Source organism: Phodopus roborovskii, unplaced genomic scaffold (genome assembly GCF_943737965.1).
Source record: "Phodopus roborovskii unplaced genomic scaffold, PHOROB, whole genome shotgun sequence".
Taxonomy (NCBI): domain Eukaryota; kingdom Metazoa; phylum Chordata; class Mammalia; order Rodentia; family Cricetidae; genus Phodopus; species Phodopus roborovskii.
In genome coordinates this window covers 5362901-5383988 of record NW_026126598.1, presented here as the reverse complement: position 1 = coordinate 5383988, position 21088 = coordinate 5362901, and the positions used below count along the sequence as shown (strand labels likewise).

The 21088-nt window shown below is 46.5% G+C and overlaps 2 protein-coding genes across 5 annotated transcripts in view; one reads left to right on the top strand and one right to left on the bottom strand.

Annotated features, from left to right (window-relative positions):
- Positions 1-1337: 1337 nt before the first annotated feature.
- Positions 1338-11837, top strand: Gusb (glucuronidase beta). Of its 2 annotated transcripts, XM_051204881.1 has the most exons (12): positions 1340-1600; positions 3547-3732; positions 3931-4112; positions 4614-4756; positions 5185-5372; positions 5804-5947; positions 6135-6313; positions 6400-6546; positions 8475-8559; positions 10168-10344; positions 10855-10990; positions 11492-11837. In XM_051204881.1, the coding sequence occupies exons 1-12, from the start codon at positions 1391-1393 to the stop codon at positions 11659-11661; spliced, it is 1947 nt and encodes a 648-aa protein (XP_051060838.1). In that variant the 5' UTR covers positions 1340-1390; the 3' UTR covers positions 11662-11837. The 2 variants fall into 2 exon arrangements, with proteins under 2 accessions (XP_051060839.1, XP_051060838.1); XM_051204882.1 differs by lacking the exons at positions 8475-8559; positions 10855-10990; positions 11492-11837 and having other exon boundaries at positions 1338-1600; positions 10168-10336.
- Positions 11838-16688: 4851 nt separating this feature from the next.
- The window catches only part of Vkorc1l1 (vitamin K epoxide reductase complex subunit 1 like 1), a 39860-nt gene continuing 35460 nt past the window's right edge, over positions 16689-21088 (bottom strand). For 2 of the 3 annotated variants that reach the window (XM_051204886.1, XM_051204887.1), the window contains exon 3: positions 16689-19296. In XM_051204886.1, the coding sequence (XP_051060843.1) occupies positions 19070-19296 (227 nt within the window). In that variant the 3' untranslated portion in view covers positions 16689-19069. The remainder of the gene's footprint in view (positions 19297-21088) is intronic. The other variant, XR_007835810.1, reaches the window with a different exon arrangement.

Here is a 21088-nt window from a genome sequence, read left to right as displayed (position 1 = left end):
GAAGAAGAAGAAGAAGAGGTAGGTGATGTAAATGGAGTTTTTGTCCTGCCTGGCCCCACAGCTGTTTAGTCCCAAATAAACACAGTATTAATTATAAAGTGTTTGGCCATCTGTCTCTTAATTACTAACCCCATTTCTATTAAACTATGTATTGCCACAAGGCTGTGGCTTACCTGTAATGCTCCTATATGTTACTCCTAGCAGCTACATGGTGTCTCCCTGATGACTCACTTTCTTGTGTTTCTCTTCCCAAAAATATCCTGGTCTGGTAGCCCAGCCTATACATTCTGCCTGGCTATATCTTGCCTTTCCATTGGCGGAAACAGCTTTATTCATCAATCGATAAACAAAACATATATTCACCGCATATAGAACGACATCCCCCATCATCGTGACTGACCCCTGACCTCCGCATCACATCAAAGGCAGGCACAACAAACGTAAAGGCATAAATGTAAACAAGTGGATTCGAAACCAGAATACTTGTGTTTGGCAAGGTCTCCTCTTGCTAAGGATCACTCATACCTACACTCACTCCCAACTATACTGAAAAGTCTAACAAAAGTTAGGTATTTGTAACAAAAAAACAAACAAAATGGGAGTGCTTGCAGAGGTGGTTGGGAAGCCGTCCATCACTCCAGTAGCTAAGATTTTCACGTCCTCAGATTTCTCACTTGGGCAAGTAAATATCCATCTAAGCAGGTACTGGTAGCCACACATCTTTTTCTCCCACCCTGACCCCCTTACCTGCCTCCTGCTGGCCATCAGGAAAGCTTGGCTGTTAGCTTGTTCTGTGAAACCACGGCTTCCTTAGAGAGCTACAAGAAGTGACTCTCATTTCTGGCACAGGTACCCGAGCCCTCTTCAGAGCGTCCGCCTCAGGAGGTTGTCTATGTGCGTTTCCAGGCCTTAATAAATTCCCAACCCCCAACAATCCTTCTCAGTGTCTCTCTTGAACCCCTCATTTGCGACTTTTCACAGAAGTCGTGAAGAAATGATGAGGACCGGGACTTCAAGAGTTTTCCCAGACCTTAGCCTACGGTTCAGGGAGGCTCAGCCCCAGAGAGTTTCTGTGAGTGGGGGGTGTGGAAGAATGTTAATAACTGTGAGACTGGCAGGGACCTCTGGCATTCCTGTGGGAGGACGACCCAGGACTTCATGTCTCTGAGGTTAGGTGGGCTGTGAGAGTTTTTTGTTTCCGCTGATCTTAGCCCCGGTGGCATCTGCATGGCCCTGCCCAAGCAGCCCTACAGGCACTGACTTGCCCTCAATCAAGTTGGCGCCCGCAGCTTCACGCGGGAACATGTGACCCTCCCAGGCCCCGCCCCCGCCCTCTTCGGGAGAGGGAGGCTAAAAGCCCAGCCGCTGGACGGTGGGCAGCCTGGCCAGCATGTCCCCAAAGCTGAGTGCGTGCTGGGTGGTGCTGGGCCCGCTGCTGTGCAGCTGCGCTCTGGCGCTGCAGGGCGGGATGCTCTTCCCCAGGGAGAGCCCGTCGCGGGAGCTTAAGGCGCTGGACGGACTGTGGAGCTTCCGCGCTGACTTCTCGGAAAACCGGTTGCAGGGATTCGAACAGCAGTGGTACCGGCAACCTCTGCGAGAGGTGCGCGCTCCCGCCGGGGTTCCTGGGGTCTGGAAGCTTCCGGAAGCCAGGGGATGGGAGGACGGGTGCCTGCCTGTGCGTGGAGATCCACTTCGGTTATGCGGGTCTAGAGGAGGTTAATATGGGCTTGCAGTCTGGGGAGGGGAGCGACCGGAGCAGGAAGTGGAACCTAATGTGCCCGAGAACCACATGGACTCCAAGAATTCTGCCTGGCGAGCGCTGCCCCAGGCAATAGATTTTTTTTTTTCTTAAAGCTTTTCATTTTATTTCATAGTGCTAGGGGTTGAACCAGGACCCTGTGCGTGCGTGTCACTGCTCAGCCTTTTGTTCTTGTTTTGAAACTATCTCTGTAACCCAGGCTGGCCTGAATATCCCGGGGAACCTCCTGCTCCGCTTTGCTTTTCCCGAGTGTTGGAGTTGATGTTTGTGTTCATGTCTCCAGCATCCCGGAGCACATTGCCTCACAGCATCCCGGAGCACATTGCCTCCTGCATGCTCTCTTACATCTAGTGAGAAGCAGGGCCAAAGCACTGTACAGAGGGGATGCAAACCGCCACACAGATTTGGGGATGGGGATAGGGGAGTGGAGAGCTGGCTGGTACACCGTGTGGGGCTCTGCTCAGACAAGGCCACAAGTGCCTTGGGGTTGCAAGATTCAGGTAAAGGTCATGATTTGGCACACAGCTAGCAGAGGACCCCATCTCTAACTGGGTAGGGTTGGTGCAGAAACAGGTTGAAGAAAAACAGTGCTCACAGCCTCTGCCTCTCCAGTATTCATTCATTCATTCATTCATTCCCCCCTACTTCCTCTTCCCCTCTTTGGCTCGCTCCTCCCTCTTCCCCATCTTTCTCTCTCTTCTTTGCTTAATTTACTTGTGTGTGCATGTGTGTGGGCACTGTGTGTCACACAGTGCATGTGGAGGTCAGAGGACAACTCGCTGGAGTCTGGTTTCTCCTAGGTCCCAGGGATCTAACTCAGATCATCAGGGCTGGTGACTAGTGCCTGTAATCCAGAGTCATCTCACCAGCCATGGTGTGTGTGTGTGTGTGTGTGTGTGTGTGTGTGTGTGTGTGTGTAGAGAGAGAGAGAGAGAGAGAGAGATTGAGACAGCATCTCACTCTGGCTTAGGTTGGCCTCCAACCATAGCAATCCTGCTACCTTAACCCCAGGTGCTAGGGTTACAAGCTATGAGCCACCACACCTGGCTTAGACGCTCAGTTTTCAACTGTGTTGCCCAGCATTCAGCAAAAGAGGAAGTAGTAGGAGATAGTGCCTCCAAGAGCCTTCTCAGTTTCCTCAGCTCAGGGGCCCTGTGCCCTGCTGTTGGCCTTCCTCCCATGGCAGTGATCATCTGCCTCTTATGTCATGGTCTGGTTCTTCTTTTTTTAGGCTGGGCTGTGGCCCTGGCCTCACTCTTTCCATGGAAGTCTTGACCCTGGTGCCGTGTGCCCTGTGGAAGAACTTGGCTGCAATGGTTTTCTGCACAAACTGGCCACCAACTTACCCACATGCAGCCAGGGTTTACAGAGTCCCTCTTTGTTCCTGTGCTTCTGCGCTGGGGAGGGGGGGGGGTGCAGGCATGAAGATAGACCTGATTCTTGCTCATTTTTGGGTTTTTGTTCATTTGTTTTTCGAGATGGGTTTTCTCTGTGTAGCCCCAGCTGTCCTGGAACTCAGGCTGTAGATCAGGATGGCCTTGAACTCACAGATATCTGCCTGCCTCTGCTTCTCGAGTGCTGGGATTAAAGGTGTGTGCCACCACTGCCGGGTATCCTCAGATAGCAGAGGATAGCCAGGGTAAGACCTTAAATCCGATCTTCCTGGCTGCACCTCCCATGGGCACCATGATTGGTTTATGCAGTGCTAGAGCTGGAACTGGGGACCTCAGCACTCTACCAGCCTGAGCCACGTCTCCAGCCCATGACTCCAGCTCCTCTTTCCCTAGTCTGGTCCAACTTTGGACATGCCGGTCCCTTCCAGCTTCAATGACATCACCCAAGAGGCACGGCTTCGGAACTTTATCGGCTGGGTGTGGTATGAGCGGGAAGCAATCCTACCACAGCGATGGACCCAAGACTCGGAAATGAGAGTGGTGCTGAGGATCAACAGTGCCCATTACTATGCTGTCGTGGTCAGTGTAGGGAGTGGCCGTCCGGGGCGGGGAAGCAGTCCCGGCTGTTGAGAAGGGGTCTATGCATGGGTCGGAGAAAGGGTTGCTTCATGGGCCCCATTAGAACCATTCTTCCATCGGGGTTATGGCAGGACTCACCTCTGGAAGGGGGTACCCTTTGGCCAGTTGCCCTCTGCTCATATCTCCTCGTGTCTACAGTGGGTGAATGGGATTCATGTGGTGGAGCATGAAGGGGGTCACCTCCCCTTTGAAGCTGACATCAGCAAGCTGGTCCAGAGTGGGCCCCTGACCACCTGCCGGGTCACCATTGCCATCAACAACACCCTGACCCCTCATACCCTGCCACCGGGGTCCATCATCTTCAAAGCTGATACCTCCATGTGAGCAGCATCCTCCTTCTCCCCTCCCCCGTCCAGCAGACTTCCACACAGGGAGAGTGACTTTAGCCCCCAGTCTAGGGAGACCAGGGGACTCATGCTAGTTAAACATCAAAGGAGGGTGAGGGCTTGGGGAGATGGCTCAGTGGGTAAAATACTCACTGTGTAAGCATGAGAACACGAGCTTGAAGTCCAGGCACCCGTGTAAGGATGGATGTGATGGGTTGGATCTGTAATCCCAGTGTTCTTCAGTGCTCCTGTGTTGAGATAAGAGGTGGAGATGGGATTCCTGGAAGTTCTCAGGCCAGCCAGAGCAAGGGACCCTTTCTGGAGGAAGAAGGCAAGAACCAGTACCTGAGGTTGCCCTTCGATATCCACAGTGCACTGTGGTACACACATTCACACGCATGCTCACAGGCTCACACACGCTCACACACACTCGCGCGCGTGCAAGTGCGATTAAAAAAGACACAGGAACAATTGACCTTTGTTTTCCCACCCTAGGTATCCCAAGGGTTACTTTGTCCAGGACATAAACTTTGACTTCTTCAACTATGCGGGACTGCATCGGTCTGTGGTCCTCTACACGACCCCTACCACCTACATCGACGATATTACTGTGACCACTAACGTGGAGCAAGACATTGGTGAGGGCTCCTGGCGGGAGGTGCTGTGTGGCTGAGCCCAGTTTATCTCAGTTCCCAAGAGGAAACAATCCCTAAGGAAAAAGGTTTTGAGGGTCTTGTAACCATCACCTGCTTCATCACTGTCAGAAGACTAGACCCAGTTTGCCCAAGCTGACAAGGGCTTCGGAAATCACCCATCTGGTGGACCTCACGTTGCAAGGAAACAAATTCCAATGAGAAGTGGGGTCTTGTCTAAGTGACATATAGCTCAAGATATTGAGTCACTTGGCTCCTCCCTGTTAAACCACCCCTAACCTCTCCCCACTGAAGAATAAGCTGGAAAGAATCAAGCAGTTGTTTGCTAGGGCCTTGGGGCCTGAGGGGACTTCTAGGAGTGTGGTATGATAAAGTCCTTCCTATCTGTTTCTGTCCACATCTCTTTCCCACAGGGCTGGTAAATTACTGGATTTCTGTCAAGGGCAATGAACATTTCCAGGTAGAAGTTCGTCTTTTGGATGAGGATGGCAAAGTCGTGGCCCAGGAAACAGGGGACCAGGGTCAACTCCAGGTGCCAGGTGCCAACCTCTGGTGGCCTTACCTGATGCATGACCATCCAGCCTACCTGTACTCCTTGGAGGTAATAGGGATTTGGAGCTGGGGCTAAGGAAGGCTCTTTGCTGCCACCTGGTGACTGTAGTTTTAGTAGGCATCCCAGGACAAACAGGGTCCTAGGCAGATTCCTGGCTTTTCTATCCCTTTGTGGAAAAGTCCAGCTGTGAAGAGTAGGTTCCAAGAGTATGTTCCTCCTAGAGACAGAGACTCTGTTGGGCATGAGTGCATGTCTTTAATCCTAGCACTCAGGAGGCAGAGGCAGGTGTATCACTGCAAGTTCAAGGTCAGCCTAGCCTACAAAGCGAGTTCCAGAACAGCTAGGGCTACACAAATAGATCCTGTCTTGGGGGAAAAATTTTTTCAAAGTGTTGTGCATGGGGGCAGTCCTTCCTCTTGGGTGACATGGATGGGGCTCAGTCCACCTGGGTGCTCTTGCCTGGCACATTGGTCTCCTAGGTGAGGATGACAACAGCTGGGCCTGTGTCTGACTTCTACACCCTCCCTGTCGGGATTCGAACAGTGGCTGTCACTGAGAGCAAGTTCCTCATAAACGGGAAACCTTTCTATTTCCATGGCGTCAACAAGCACGAGGATTCAGATGTGAGTTGTGGCTGTGGCATGCCCATGTGGGATGCTGGGAGTCACTGATACCTTCTTCCCCTTCCTTGAGTGCTCTGAAGACGGCCATCATGGCCTAGGTAGGGGAGGAGGTGACTCCATAGGGGAATACCATGTGGGTATTCTCCAGTGACAAGGGCAGAGGTCACAGAGCCCTGCTGTCCCCCAGATCCGAGGGAAGGGCTTCGACTGGCCACTGCTGATGAAGGATTTCAACCTACTCCGTTGGCTTGGTGCCAACTCCTTCCGCACCAGCCACTACCCCTACTCGGAGGAGGTACTTCAGCTCTGTGATAAATACGGAATTGTGGTCATTGATGAGTGTCCTGGTGTGGGCATCGTGCTGCCGTGAGTGCCCCTGGCCGCCCACACTACCCAACTTGCCCAACTCCCCTCAGAGGCCTTTGGTGACCCCTTCCTTTCTGACTCCACAGCCAGAGTTTTGGCAACGAGTCTCTTCGGCACCACCTAGAGGTGATGGATGAATTGGTGCGCAGGGACAAAAATCACCCTGCGGTTGTGATGTGGTCTGTGGCCAATGAGCCTTCTTCTGCTCTGAAACCTGCCGGTTATTACTTCAAGTGAGTACGCTTCCTCCCCTGGGCTGAGTCAGTTCTGTGGCCTTAGCCCTTTGGCCTGGCTCAACCTTTATCGGCAGCCAGGAGCATGGAAGTCAGTGTTAAGGGGGTGGACATATGCTGTGAATGTCAGTATCCCTTCCCAGTCCATCACTTCTGGGAACCCAAATCAACCCACTCAAATTGTAGTTTTCCCACCCATTGAGACCCCTCTCCCCAGTCATACCCGGAAAGAAGCAGAGTTCCCTTTGATACACAGAACTTTGGATTTTATATATTATTATTTTTGAGATAGGGTCTTGCTGTATATCCCTGGCTGGCCTCAAACTGGCACGGACATTTCTGCCTTCTGAGTGCTGGGATCATAGGTATGATCCACCAAGCCTGACAATCTTTTGGTTTTAGATTTATTTTTAATTTGTTTGTTTCTATGTGTGCTGTGGTAAACATGTGGAGATCAGAGGACAGCTTGTAGGAATTAGTTTTCTCTTTCCACAATGTAAGTCCCAAGGCTTGAGCTCCAGGCTCTGGGCTTGGAAGTAGGTGCTTTTCATAACTGAGTCATCTCTCCAGCCCCTTTTCTGATTCCTCCCCACCAAAACAAGGTATCAAATAGCACAGGCTAGCCTCGAATTTGTTATGTGGCCTTGAATTCCTGATCCTTCTGTCTCTTTCCTCTCGGTGCTAGGATTACAGGTGAGCTCCATCACACTGACTGTCATTCTTGACAGAAACGTGAAAACTCTAGAAAGCCATGTGACGTTTTTGGTTCATCTTTCAAAAAACCAATTTATACAGGCATAAGAATACAAATGGGATTTAAAATTATGTGTGTGTATGGGTATTTTGCCTGTGTGTATGTCTGTACCATGTGTGCTTATTGCCTTCAGAGGCTAGAAAGCATCAGATAGATCCCTGATAACGAGTTAGAGCTGTTGTAAGACAGCAACCACTGGGCTATCTCTACAGCACCATAAAAGGGGATTTTAAAAAAACATGACACAGATTTTAAATATTTTCTAATGTTGGGGATCCAACAGGGCCTTATCTGTGCATGCTAGACGAGTGTTCTACCATTAAGCCGACCTCCAGGCCCACTCCTTCATCTGTCTTGAGTCTGTTACTTAGTCTTTAGGGTGAATTACAATGCTTGTCACACAGAGGCAATCAAAGCTTCTTCTAATGCTGCATCCCAGCTCCACATAGTAATTAGTGCTCCTCAGAGCTGTAAAAGGCAGGCCTTGAGGTATGCCTCTCGCTTAGGCCAGTGATTACTCTGGATACTCACAGCCCTTTCTAGCTTACCATATACAGGGGGCTTTGGGACTAGCGCTGGGTGGATAGGACTTTTGCCTTGAATAGGAAGCAAATAGCTTCCCGAGGCTCCCAAACTTTGTCGGGAGGTGGTGAGGCACATGCATGCATCAGAAGGGGACAGCAGGGATGAGGACTGGTTAGGTGGAGTAGCCTAGTCTGGCTTTGCTGTTTTGGAGCTGTTTGAGAAGGTGGGTTCGGAACCTAAGTCCAAGGGGCAACACACAGCCTCCCTACTGGGAGAGTAACGATCAAAAAGATGTAAAAGTCTTCAGTGGTGAATGATGGTTAGGAATGGGTCCTGGGCACCAAACCTTAACCCCAGACTATTCCTTCCATTGGGTTCTCTCCTCCATTCAATTCAGCACTTATGTCATTGCTTCAAGATGCTTTCTGTGGCTCTTAATTTAAATCATGCTCCCCCCAACTGCCTTTCAGGGTGCTCCAGTCCCCTTCTTTTCTGCCATTCCAGTTTGTACTCATCTCTGCTCTTGTGGTTCTGAGGGGCCATGGCCTTAGCTGAGAGCCACCACTGATGGGGGGAGATGGGAAGGGAGAGAGAGATGTCTGAGAGCCCCTCCCAACCTGACAGCCTGTCTTCTGCCTTCCATGGACAGGACGCTGATCACCCACACCAAAACCCTGGACCCCACCCGTCCTGTGACCTTTGTGACCAACGCCAAATATGATGCAGACCTGGGGGTGAGCCTGGGGGGGTCCCCACACTGACTCTGCTCATCTGTGCTTGCTAACATGAACCTGCAGTGGCCAGTCCAGCCATTTTCACAAGTGTTTAAAATGACTAACTTCCTGCTTATCCCCTAGTGTGGCTTCCAACCCAAGAACACTGGGCTACAGCCGGGACAATGTATTTGTTTGCATTGTAGATTTGGGCTTTTCTAATGATTTTTATTAGCGTCTATTATGTGTATGTGTGTGTATGATTTATTTACTTTCATATGTGTAAACAGTGTATTTTGATCACAGTCACACCCATTTCCCTCCCTTGTCCGTCTCATACTTCCACTGATCCCTTTCCTTTTCCTAACAAGTCTCCCTTGGACTTTCATGGGTTTTGTTTGTTGGTGGACAGAATCCTACTATGAAGCCTAATCTGGCCTAGAATTCAAAACCCTCCTGAAACCTTGCATTAATTTTATGCACTTCGGTGCATATCAGCAGGCATGGTGCTGGAGCAGTGGCTGAGACTTCATCTTAAACGCAGCCACATCTGCATTCTATTCTGACCTTGAAGAGGCCCTCAGTGTGAGGAGCAAACTCACTGACCACTCTTGTCCTAGGCCCTGATGTGATCTGTGTCAACAGCTACTTCTGGTATCATGACTGTGGGCATCTGGAGGTGATCCAGGCACCTGGAATGAAACCTCAAAACCCACCCCAGTGACACACCGCCCCCACTGTCCCAACTATAGATCAAGAGCTCTGACATATGAGCTATGGGGGCTATTCTCATTCAAACTGCCAGTGTGAGCACCTAGCCCTGGTGCTGGCTATTCCAGTGCTCACCCTACCTTCTGTGTGCAAGGCTTACTGGGTGCCCCGTGCTTGGCATCTTTACCTGGAGTGTGCTTTAATGAAGTGACATTTGATCCTCCATAGCTTCTTGCTGCTAGCATCTTCTTGCCATCTCAGATAGCCTGGAGAGGGTCTGAAGTTCCCTGGGAAAGTCCCCATCATTCAAAGGGCAGCTTTGGATCGGAGCAGTATGTGTGACATGGGAGGCTAGCCAGCTAGATGCAGAACTCTTTCCTGCTGCATTCCTGTCCCCGCCCCATGGACACCTCATCACTACCTAGGAAGAAATGTAGCCAGTCTACCCACTCCCAGCTCTGCCCTCTCAATTGTAGATTACAGGAGACTCTGTGAGGGGCTGGTGGTATAGCCTGTGCTTAGTATGTGCAAACCTTTGGGTTGTAACCCTAGTGTCCCCAGCAAGGCAGAAAACTAGGTGTAGGCAGTGCACACCTGTGATCCCAGCACTTGGGAGGTGAAGGCAGATGGATCATCAGTTCAGGGCCAGCCTTGACTGCATAGGGACTTTGAAGCCAGACAGCTTGGGCTATGTAAGTCTACCTCAGAAACTCAACTGTGAAGAGAAAAATCTACCCACTCTTCAGGTTGGATCATATCTCCAGGCAAGGCCATAGGAGACCAGTGACAGTTGGGAGCCTTAGCCTAGCATTCAATTTTGGTCTGTTCTTGGCTTTATTTCCTACATGTTGGGTGTGGTAAGCTACGTCATTTGCCCCTCAGTGTGAGGGGCAAACTCACCAACCACTCTTGTCCTAGGCCCCGTACGTGGATGTGATCTGTGTCAACAGCTACTTCTCCTGGTATCATGATTATGGGCATCTGGAGGTGATTCAGCCGCAGCTGAAGAGCCAGTTTGAGAACTGGTATAAGACTCACAAGAAGCCGGTTATCCAGAGCGAATATGGAGCAGAAGCAATTGCAGGGTTTCACGAGGTAAACGGTGGAGAATGCTTCATGGTCACCACAGTGGTGACACTAATCTCTTCACGCTTTCCCTGCCCACAGTTGGACCAATGACCCAGCCTTAGAGCTCAGGCATCTCTCCAACCCTACACACTGTGGCCTCTGCATGCTGGCCTCTGCTTTGTTTCCACAACCTGCCCCTCATCCATATTTTTTATGTTTTCTAAGAAAGTCTCTGTTTGAAGCCCAGGCTGGCCTCAAATTCACAATCTCCCTTACCCTCTTGAGTGCTGGGGTGATAGGTGTGTGCTTAACAGTGCCTTTTTTTTTTTTTTTTTTTTTTTTTTTTAAAGACAGGGTTTCTTTGTGCAGCCCTGGCTATCTTGGAACTTGATCTGTAGACCTGAACTGAGATCCACCTAATTCTGCCCCCAAATGCTGGGATTACTGGCATGCAGCACCACCACCCTGCTGGAATCTCTTAATTTTTATCTAAGACCTCAGTCCCAACTCTGACATTCCCTTTGCCTTGAATCCCAGGATCCACCTCTCATGTTCAGTGAGGAGTACCAGAAAGCTCTCCTGGAGAACTATCATTCCGTTTTCGATCAGAAACGAAAAGAATACGTGGTTGGAGAGCTCATTTGGAATTTTGCTGACTTTATGACTAACCAGAGTAAGTTCCTGTTAGGCTTATGGATTTTTCTCAGGTTGGGCTTTTCTAGTTATAGGCATTTTAAAAAATACCAGAAATGGGGCTTGAGAGATGGCTTAGGTAGGAAAGTACTTGCTTTGGCCTACTTTACATTAGTTAAAATTGGGTCAATTCATCTCCAACTTTTGATAGGTTCTCACTATGCAACCCTGGCTGACCTGTAGAGCAGGTTAGCCTGGAACTCAAAGTGATCTGATTACCTCCTGGGTGCTAGGATTAAACGTGTGTTCCTCCATAGTATTTTAAACTCTATTAATTTTTATTTAGCATGCGAGGACGGTAGGGTGCATGCCATAGCACACAGGTAGAGGCTAGACCACTCTGCTTGCTCCTTCCACTGTGATTGAGTTTGAGTTAACTGGGTTTAATGGCAAGTTCCTTTACTTTCTGAGCCATCTTAGCCATCTTATCAACCCCTTGGTTTTTTTTTTTTTTTTTTTTTTTTTTTTGGTTTTTTTAAAGCACCAACAAGAGTAATAGGGAACAAGAAGGGGATCTTCACTCGACAGAGACACCCCAAAAACGTGGCATTTATTTTGCGAGAGAGATACTGGAGGATTGCCAACGAAACCAGACAACACCATTCTGTGCCAAGGACGCAGTGTTTGGGAACCAGACCATTTACATTCTAAAGCTAGAACTACCTCACTGCAGGCCCAACCTCTGACGAAGTGAAAGACATTTTCTCAATAGACCAGGTGTCCTCACAGCTCCTGGCTCCAGAGATTTTTTTTTTTCCTTTGGATTCTGTGATCTGGTCAAAGGGGCCATTAGAAGTGACAATAAACCTTTTCTTGTATGGGAATAATGACTTGCTACGGATGTCTGTGCTTTAAGCTCAGTGACATGTTGTGCTGAGCGTGTTTGAGGTCATTTCTGCATCCGTTTTTGGCCTTAGCTTTGTGCACTCTTGAAAACCTGCGAGTGGACACTCATGCTTCCTTAAGAGATACTGGTAAGGAGCTGGAGAGAGGGTAAGAGCATGGACTACTTTACCAGAGATTCCAAGTTCAAGTTCTAGCACCCACTTGGTGGCCAAATGTGATTAGAAACTCCATTTCCAGTCATTCAGCCTGGAGATTTGTTCCTGTATCCCTGGTCCAGAGGATCCACTATATAGCACAATCTTCTTCCCAAGGTCAACACTAGTGTGATGACAGGTGTCCTGAAGAGGGCTCCCAAGCTGTCATTCAGGTGGGAGACAAGGAGCCATGTGCAGTGCTGGAGACGGCTAGACTCCTTCCACAGGGTCAGCTGCATGCCTCTATACACATCCCTTTCCAGTCTTTCAGAGAGCCTCCTCCTATTATCTCAAGATCATTTAAAACTACTATAATTTCAAGGAATTTTAGGAGAGCTGTTTCATGTCACCATGGACCTCTTAAAATTTTCAAAATGATCAAGTTTTGTGTCTTAGCTTAATATAAATTTTTATTCATACCTCATTGTTGACAAATTTAAGTACCTGTCCCTTACAGCTCTCTTCCTCCCCACCCAGCTGTGGAACTCCCAAGCTCTCAAGGCTGATCAAACAAGGTTGTTCTCATAACTTTCCGGTGTGCAGTGCCCGAGCCTTGACCCCAGGCGTGGGTGGTGCATGATTTCCTCCTATGCTTAGCCCATCCCCTGACTTAGGTATATAAGCACATTACTCTCTGTAATAAAGGGCAGCAGCTTCCTCTTCACTTCTTGTGGTGGACTGTTAAGTGTTTCAATCCCGACACCCTCCACCAGCTCGGTACTCTGGCTGTGCGAGCACGGCACCTTATTAATTTATTGTTTATTTTCTGTGTATGAGTGTTTGGGTACCATGTGCATGCCTGGCCTGGTGCTTGTGGAGGCCAGAACATGTCAAATCCCCTGGAACTGGATTTACAGGTAGTTGTGAGACTCCATGTAGATGGTGGGAATTGAACATCAGTCCTTTGGAAGAACAGCCAATGCTCTTAACCAATGAGCTATCTTTCCAGCCAGCCTCTAGTTTAATACAAATTTAAATAAAGTTTCTTAGTTGACAAACAGTATGCTAAATGGAACAGACATGCAAACATTTTACAAATTAGAGATAAGGTATGGTTCACATGAGTCCCAAGATGGTCTTTTGTTTTTTGAGACAGGATCTTATGTATTTCAGGCTATTATCTCTTTGTTATTTTGAGACAGGTTCTCTGTATGTAGTCCTAGCTATTCTGGAACTCACTATGTAGACCAGGCTGGCCTCAAACTCTGAGATATGCCTGCCACTACTGTGATTAAAGGTGTGCACCACTACACCTGGCTGGGCTAGTCTCTTAAGTTAGTATTTAGCATAGGATGACCTTAAACTTAAAATTATTAATCTTCTTGTTGTGTGTTCATAACAGTTCATGTATAGATGTCAGAAGGCGACTGTGGTAATGGGTGCTCTTTTTCAAACCATGTGGGTCCTGGGGATAAAACTCAGGCTGTCAGGATATGACAAGTGCCATAACTCACTGAGCCATGCCACTGGTCCAACCTTGAATGCTTTGGTCCTCCTGCCTCCATTTCATAAGTGCCAGGATTACAGGTACTCATTATCACTCCCAGTTTATACCAAACCTGGGGCCTTATACACCCACCATGCAAGCTATCAACAAGACTATATTCCCAACCCAAATCCTAAAGTTTCATATAAAACATGTTTTAGTCAATGAAGGACGGCTAAGTTAGATTTCAAACGAACTCATCCATTTATAAATGTTTATAGGACTGCTGGAATGGAAAATTCGAAGAAACCTATGGAAAGACATCTTAAAGCATTCTATGTCACATTTTTTGTCAGTTTTCTTCCCCTATCTATGTGTATGGGTGTTTGCCTCCATGTATGTCTGTATCTACATACCTGGTTCCTGAGAACATCAGATCCCCCAGGACTGGAGTTACAGATGGTTGGGAGCTGCCACATGGGGTGAGAGTCAAACCTGCATCTTCTCCTAGAGCAACCAGGTCTTAACTCCTGAGCCATTCTTAGTCAGTTGCTTTGAGACATCATCCTGCACAGCCTAGGCTGGCCTCCAACTCAGTATATAGCTGAAGATGACCCCAAACTCTTGATGCTTAGACTTCTATCTCCCAGCCTGGGATGACAGTCATGTGCCGCCAGTATCTGGCTTATTGCCCTTTTTTTTTCTTCTTCCACTGGGAATGAACTTAGTGGGCACTACACAAATGCTATGTTCCCAGCCCTTTCATGGATTCTCTTATAACCCTGGAGCTGTACTTACATACAGGTGGTTGTGAGCCACCATGTGGGTGATGGGAACTGAACCCAGGTCCTCTGCAACAGCAGCAAGTGCACTTAACTACAGAGCCATCACTCTAGCCTGCTGCTGATTTCTTTCTTTCTTTCTTTCTTTCTTTCTTTTTAAGACAGGGTCTCATCAAGTAACTCTGGCTGTCCTAGAAACTCCTTATGTGAACCAGGCTGGCTTCAAACTCACAGAATTAGGTCTGCTCCTACTGTGGTTAAAGGCATAGCTACCACAGCACCCAGTCCTGTCATGGATTCTTGATCATCACATATGTAATAAACCCACAGGAATCCAGAAGTCTGTATCATCTGTAAGTTACCTGGGGTTTAAGAGAAAAGGCTTGAAATGAGTTCCTGTAGGGGCAGGCTTATAGTACCACCGATGTGCAAGTTCTTCCTGGCTCTAGACTTCATTTCATCCAGCTTCATTTTGAAGACTCCACACTGAAGTAAGAATAATGGCAGCACAATGTCCACAGGTAACGTCTACATTTATTTTATACCAAAAAAGTTATGTGCAACAAATAAACATTCTTACATATTTACATGTTTTTATTTACCAGTTAGCAAAATGGTATCCTAAATCTCTGATAAAGAATATTTCTATCTATATTAAAGAGGGAATCTTCCCAGTGAACTCCTTTTTACACGAATGTTTACTCAGGAGCTTTCGAAGCATGAGTAATAGTTTAGATGGAACATTTTCACAGGTCATATACACCTATCATTTAGGCCATGCTCAATACAGCTTCATAACATTTCACCTCTTCTGGGCCAATTAGTTTATAGAGAGGATAGGGCTGCTTGATCAAGTTGCTTGGAACTCTACTCTGCCCCTTTGATTGTAGGGTTGTTCTCACAAATTAGGATTCTTATATATGCTGCCTAAAGTGCTAAAAGGTATAGAGGGGCAGGTTCACTGATGTATGCTGGAGGAAAACACAGGGATGGCTGAAACCCAGACCCCAAAGCAGGTTCCTGGAAATGACAGTTTTCTGACTTTGAAGGTAAAGCCACCACCTGTCAGTATTCATCAGAATCAACCTGTGGTGCCAACTATAGCTTAGGAAGTAATTGCTGAGCAGTTTCTGTGTTTTTAATTTTTGCTTTTGAGACAAGGTTTCATATAACCGAGGTTGCCCTTGAACTTCTGGTCCTCCTGCATCCACTTCCCAAGTGCTGGGATTATAGGTGCTAACCATGCCTGGCTGCACTTGTACTGTAGTCTTTTGAAAAAAATTATAAATAGAAACAAAAAAAAACAACATTAATTTTATTGTTCTCTATCTTACCTCATAGGCAAAGAATATCTTGTACCAAGTGAAATACTTTCATATGTGTATGGGTGTTTTGCCTGCATGTATGTCTATGCACCATATGCATGCAGTGCCCTTGGAAGCCAGAAGAGGGCATCGGATCCCCTGAACTGGAGTTAAGCTGGCATGTGGGTGATAGGAGCCGAACCCAGGTCCTCTGCAAGAATGACAAAGTGGGCTTTATCTCTTTATATGAAAGAAAAAAAAAAAAAAAAAACTCAATGTCTTTCTACGTTCTTAAATATAATGAATTTGAACCACTCATTCTAGCACTTGGGAGGCTAAGGCAGGAGGAATGCCAACTTTTAAGCCAGCCTGGGCTATGTACTAAGTTCTAGGACAGCCTAGGCTACAGAGTGAGATCATGCGTCTCTTAAAAAAATACAAAAAAACAACAACAGAAGAGTTGAAGGAGAGGCTACACATATGAAGCAAAAGTAATCCCTGGAATGCAGCTGGTACAGCTTGTTAAACCTGAGTTATTCCACTTTCCCCTCCCTGACAGAAACTAGCTGTGGGAAAGGCCCATGAAATCGCACAGGCCGGCCACAGTTTTCCTGGAGCATACCTGGTCAGAACTTCCCTCACTCTTCACATGTCACCACTATGAAGGGAAATAAAGGCTTCACAGAGTCACTCAGGAGTCATTTCCCCCCTAGTCTGCCCTTCCACACTTACTGCCAGTCATGCGTCAGTGTGTGTTTTTACTTTGTGGGTAGGCTTTTAGAGACAGGGTTTCACCATATAACCCTGGTTGGCCTGGAACTCACTATCTAGACCAGGTTGGCCTCCAACTCAGAGATCCACCTGCCCCTGCCTCCAAGTGCTGGGACTGAAGGTTTGTGACACCATGCCTGGCCAGACACTGCCTCTTCAGGGTTAAGTATCCAGTCTGAAACAGCATAACAATATTAGCAGTTTTATAACACAGTATTTTTCTCCCCCATTCCACTAGGTTTAATACAAGGTACAGAGAGGAACCTGAATCCTCAGGGCAAAAACTACCAAATAAAACACAACAGAGAGCTTACTGAGAATATATTTCAGCAAATGAGTTTTTCCCCCCCCCCCCCTTTTCTTTTTCTTTTAAAGATAGGGTCTCCTGTAGCTAAGGCTGGTCTCTAATTTGCTATGTAGTCAAGGATGACCTTGAACTCCTGATCCTCCTGCTTCTACCTCCCAAGTGACAGGACTACAGGCAAGTGTGAACACACTGATCGGCAAACACTGTTATTTCAGACAGCACCTGTTAACTCTCGGTGAGAAAGGGTTATTCATTCTATTAGGTCACAGGAATGTAATAAACAAACAAAAAATTCATACAATCTATAGTGGTGGTACTCTCAAGACAGGAAAGCAGAGGGAAACCATGAAGGGTCTAGTAGATGAATACTCTCCCCTTTTCTTAAATAAGTGCTGAAGACATCTGTAATGTCAAGACAAGCTTTTAAGGGCTCTGCTGAGTGATGAAAGATACAAAAGATCCTTTGGAATTGGGACCCAAGGGGCTTGTTTAGCACAGCCTTGATATCTAAGTAGCAGAAGTCTTGGCTATTAGCCATTTCCACTGCCTTGGGAGACTTGAATGAAGGGCTATGAGATGACCTCACTGTACAGTTCTCCCATAAGGACTTGGTTCTCCATAAATACCAGTCGGTGCATTCTTTAACTACTTCAGAAGACAACAACAATGCACACGTAGTAGGACAGTCATGGAAATGTTCACATTCATGGGAAAACACAACCTTTGATGAAATCAGAATTAAGCTGTCTTTTAAGAAACAGGTTTTTAAGAAAAAGGGCATCACAATTCATATTTTATACCTGCCCTGGGCCAGAAATCATATGGTGCATGAGTTGTGACTGACAGTTGTAAACCACTCAACGATTGCTGACCACACAGTTCTTTACAAAGCAAAGCCTGTTCCCTCCCTCCAAAAGACGGAAAATAAAAGCTCCCAAAATTTGCCATCTAGTTGCCTATTTTTAACATAATGATTAACTAAATCATAAACAAAAACACTGCCACTACTTCTCGACTCAAGGAATAAGATGGCCGCACAGCCCCTTCTGGTAGAATGCAAGTTCTCTGCTTCATGGTAAGGAATGAAAGGAGGGATACTTCTGCCCCAGTTCAACACACAGAATGATTTGGTTTGAGATTTAAGACAGAAGGCACTTTTAACATCTCCTGGAAGATGCTAACCAGAGAAACACAGTCACCATGTCATCAGGTTTATTCAGATCACCTCTGGGTTTCTTCTCACTGCTTCTGTGTGGCTACTGGAGTAGGATAAAGTTTCCATGTTTCACTTCCAGGTCTTTCTATGTGTTGTGTTTCTTCTGAGTCAGCAAACTGGTCCTCAAATCAGCCCTAAGTTTACAAATTCAATATGTGATTCTGAAACACTTACTGACAATCCTTCGTGCAAGAGGAAATGAGAAAGGAAACACTATGGACCGACCTTGGAGCACTTGGCTTGTGCTTATTCCAGTCCTAATACTGTTGAGCTGACAGGCACCAGTATCAAGGGAACACATCTGTATTGAAAGGTCAGCTACTGGTTAAGAGGCTTTGCCCGGAAATGCCATAGTGGTTTCAGTTTTTCTCCAAAGACTACATCCATTTCTTACCATCAGTGTCCCAAGAGCCTTAGAATTAAAGTCTGGTCACACGACATCCTAAACAGTTAGGATCCATGCAGTTTATGACCAGTCAAACTTGACTTGGATGTTCAGATTTAGCTTCTTCCTCTCAGAGTGAGAGATGGAAGGGAACCAAGCACCCTACTGTTTCTGCTGTCATCCCGCACCAGGGCTGTCAGAACGTTTCCCAAGGTGTTCTGATGGTGTCTACTATCTCCACTACTTAGCAGTCACGATGAGCTGACAATTCTTCCTTGCTACACTTCAACTAAACTGTACAGTACGTTCTGCAGGGGTGGATCCAATGTTTCTACCTTTATTTACAAATATCACACAAATGGACTCTAATTGAATCTACAGGTTTAAATCCATTGGCTAAAAACATATTACATATTGTAAACATGGCAATATTTAATACAGTATCTATTCTAAAATATTTTCATGTTCATGATCACATTTGTTATACCTGAAATTGAATTTATGCACATTGAAGAATTACTAGCAATGGCTGCTCACTTTACGGTTGAGGACCGGGGGCTAGGGCTACATTTTATTATCTCAGAAACATCTTCAAGGTAAAGTTAAAGCTTGTCTTTGATTGGCTCGGTGTATCCTTTTTTGTATCCGGATTTAAAATGAAGATTGACACAGAAAATAGCTAGGGCCCCTTCTAATTTACAGTATTTTAAAAAATCAGTTTAAGATTCTCAGGGAAAGTGTCTGTTGTGAATTAAAAAAAAAGAAAACTTGCAAAATAAACTTAATGAAAGAAGTGTTTGAGACAGTTGGGTGGGAGTCCACCAGCCATCAGTCTTCCTTAGGCTGCAGCTGTCGCTTCCAGGCCTCATTCAAGTAAACTAGTCGTTTGTAATTGATGATGAGGAGAATGAAGTTCAGCACATAGGTGGTAACGCAGATGATGCAAAACTCCTTCAGCACAAAGTACAGAATGTAGGCCAGGTACAAAGACCCCACCACGGACACGATGGAGGAGGTCATGAGGACAAGAGCTGCAACTGCGCTGGCTGTCATGCCTGCAAAAGAGACACAGCTAGGTCAGGGCCTGGGCTGGACATAAGTTTCTCAGTAGACAAATGACTGGCTGTGGCTAAAAGCAATAGTGTATCGATACCGACCTTACCTTTCTGACTCTAGAAACAGACTGCACCCTCTGCCTGTCTGTTTTTAACACAAAGCAGGCTGAATTTTATTGAAAGGACGGGTTCAGAGCTGCCAGGTTTCTGATCTGTTACTATTTCACTAAAGTTTGCACATGAACTCTGCAAGCTTGCAATCATTTTAAGCAAAGACGCTGACAGTCTCCTAAGAGCTCAGGAACGGAGGCTGCAACTTTCCTTCCAAGCCCCACCTATTGGGTAAAAGCCTTCCTAGCTGGAGAGAGTATTGCTTTTTATGTTTAGATCAAATTCACCAAAAAGCCAGACCTGGTGATGTCCTTGGCAACACTGTGCTGAAGAGGAAAAAGCAAAACATAGAGTGCTGAAACACTTTTAGGGTGGCAAACTGGTAGATAAGGGCCACATGTGCATCAAAGCAGATCAAGAAAAAAGGCATTTTGAGCCAGGTGTGGTGGCATATGTCCATAATCCAGCACTCTGGGACAGAGGCAGAAGGACTACAGACTGGAGGCCTGCCTGGACTGCAGGAAGACCCTGTCCCAAGGAGGGAAAAAGTAGTCAGGTATTTGAAGCCAGGGCTCAAGACAAAGTGTGCCTGCAGTCCTGACTACATTTGTATTCTGTAATTCCCTAATGCCAGAGACAGTAAGACTACAACACTTATCTTCAAGGTCAGAAAAGGCAGATCTTATTAAACTCCCTGCCTATCTAAAGGCTAGCAGGCCAGCAAAGCCTAGACTAAGTTCAAATTACTCAAATAGGACTGCCCTCACTTAGGCTAAATCACCTATGCTAAAAGCTTACATAATTAATGTTGACACCTTAACTTTACCAAAGAAAATTTTAAAATGATTCAAGAACTAGGCATGGCAATCTACTCTATAATCCCAGCACTCAGCACTCAGGAGGCTAAGGCAGAGGTCTTCTGTGAATCCAAGGACAGCCAAGGCTATGACTGCCAGTCTGGTCTGAAGTATGTACATAGATAGGTAGATGGATAGATAAAGATCTTGAGAAATGATGCTAGAGGCTAGAGATGAAGCTCAGTAATAAATCTCTTGTCATCTAGATGCACAAGGCTATGGGTGCAATCCCCAGCACCGCAAGCAAACAAACAGAAAATAAAATGATATGCAAACTATTTACTGTGTTTTTCTCTGCTCAGATGTCAATAGCAGACAGTACACAAGCTACCATCTCAGTGAGGATTAAGTGAGCTCAGCTAAAGCTTGACTATCTGAGCTACAATAAGGTGCTCAGAGTACCCTGAAAGTGCTACTATACTAACTGTGGATATGCAGGCACTTGTGATTGGTAGAAAACAATTTTAATGTATCATAACTCTAGCAATAGAATATTTTATAGATGTGAAAAATAAAACAAAAGCACTTAATGTATCATATAAAGATATAAAAAAAGATCATTAAGACAGGTCAAACAAAAAGAAAAAAATAAAAGGGGAGAAAAGAAAGTAAGCTGAGAACACAGCTTTTGCTTTTTATGCTCTGAGAGGAAAAAAAATGAAGACCATGTGAAGCAGAACTGGGTGGGAGTGCTTTTCACCACACAGCATCTTGTACTTTTAACATCTCAACTATGTGCAAAGAATGAATTTAAAATGATGACAGAGTCTACACAGGAGTGAGGTGACAAGAACTGGATGTGTCAGAGGACTCAAGAGAACTGA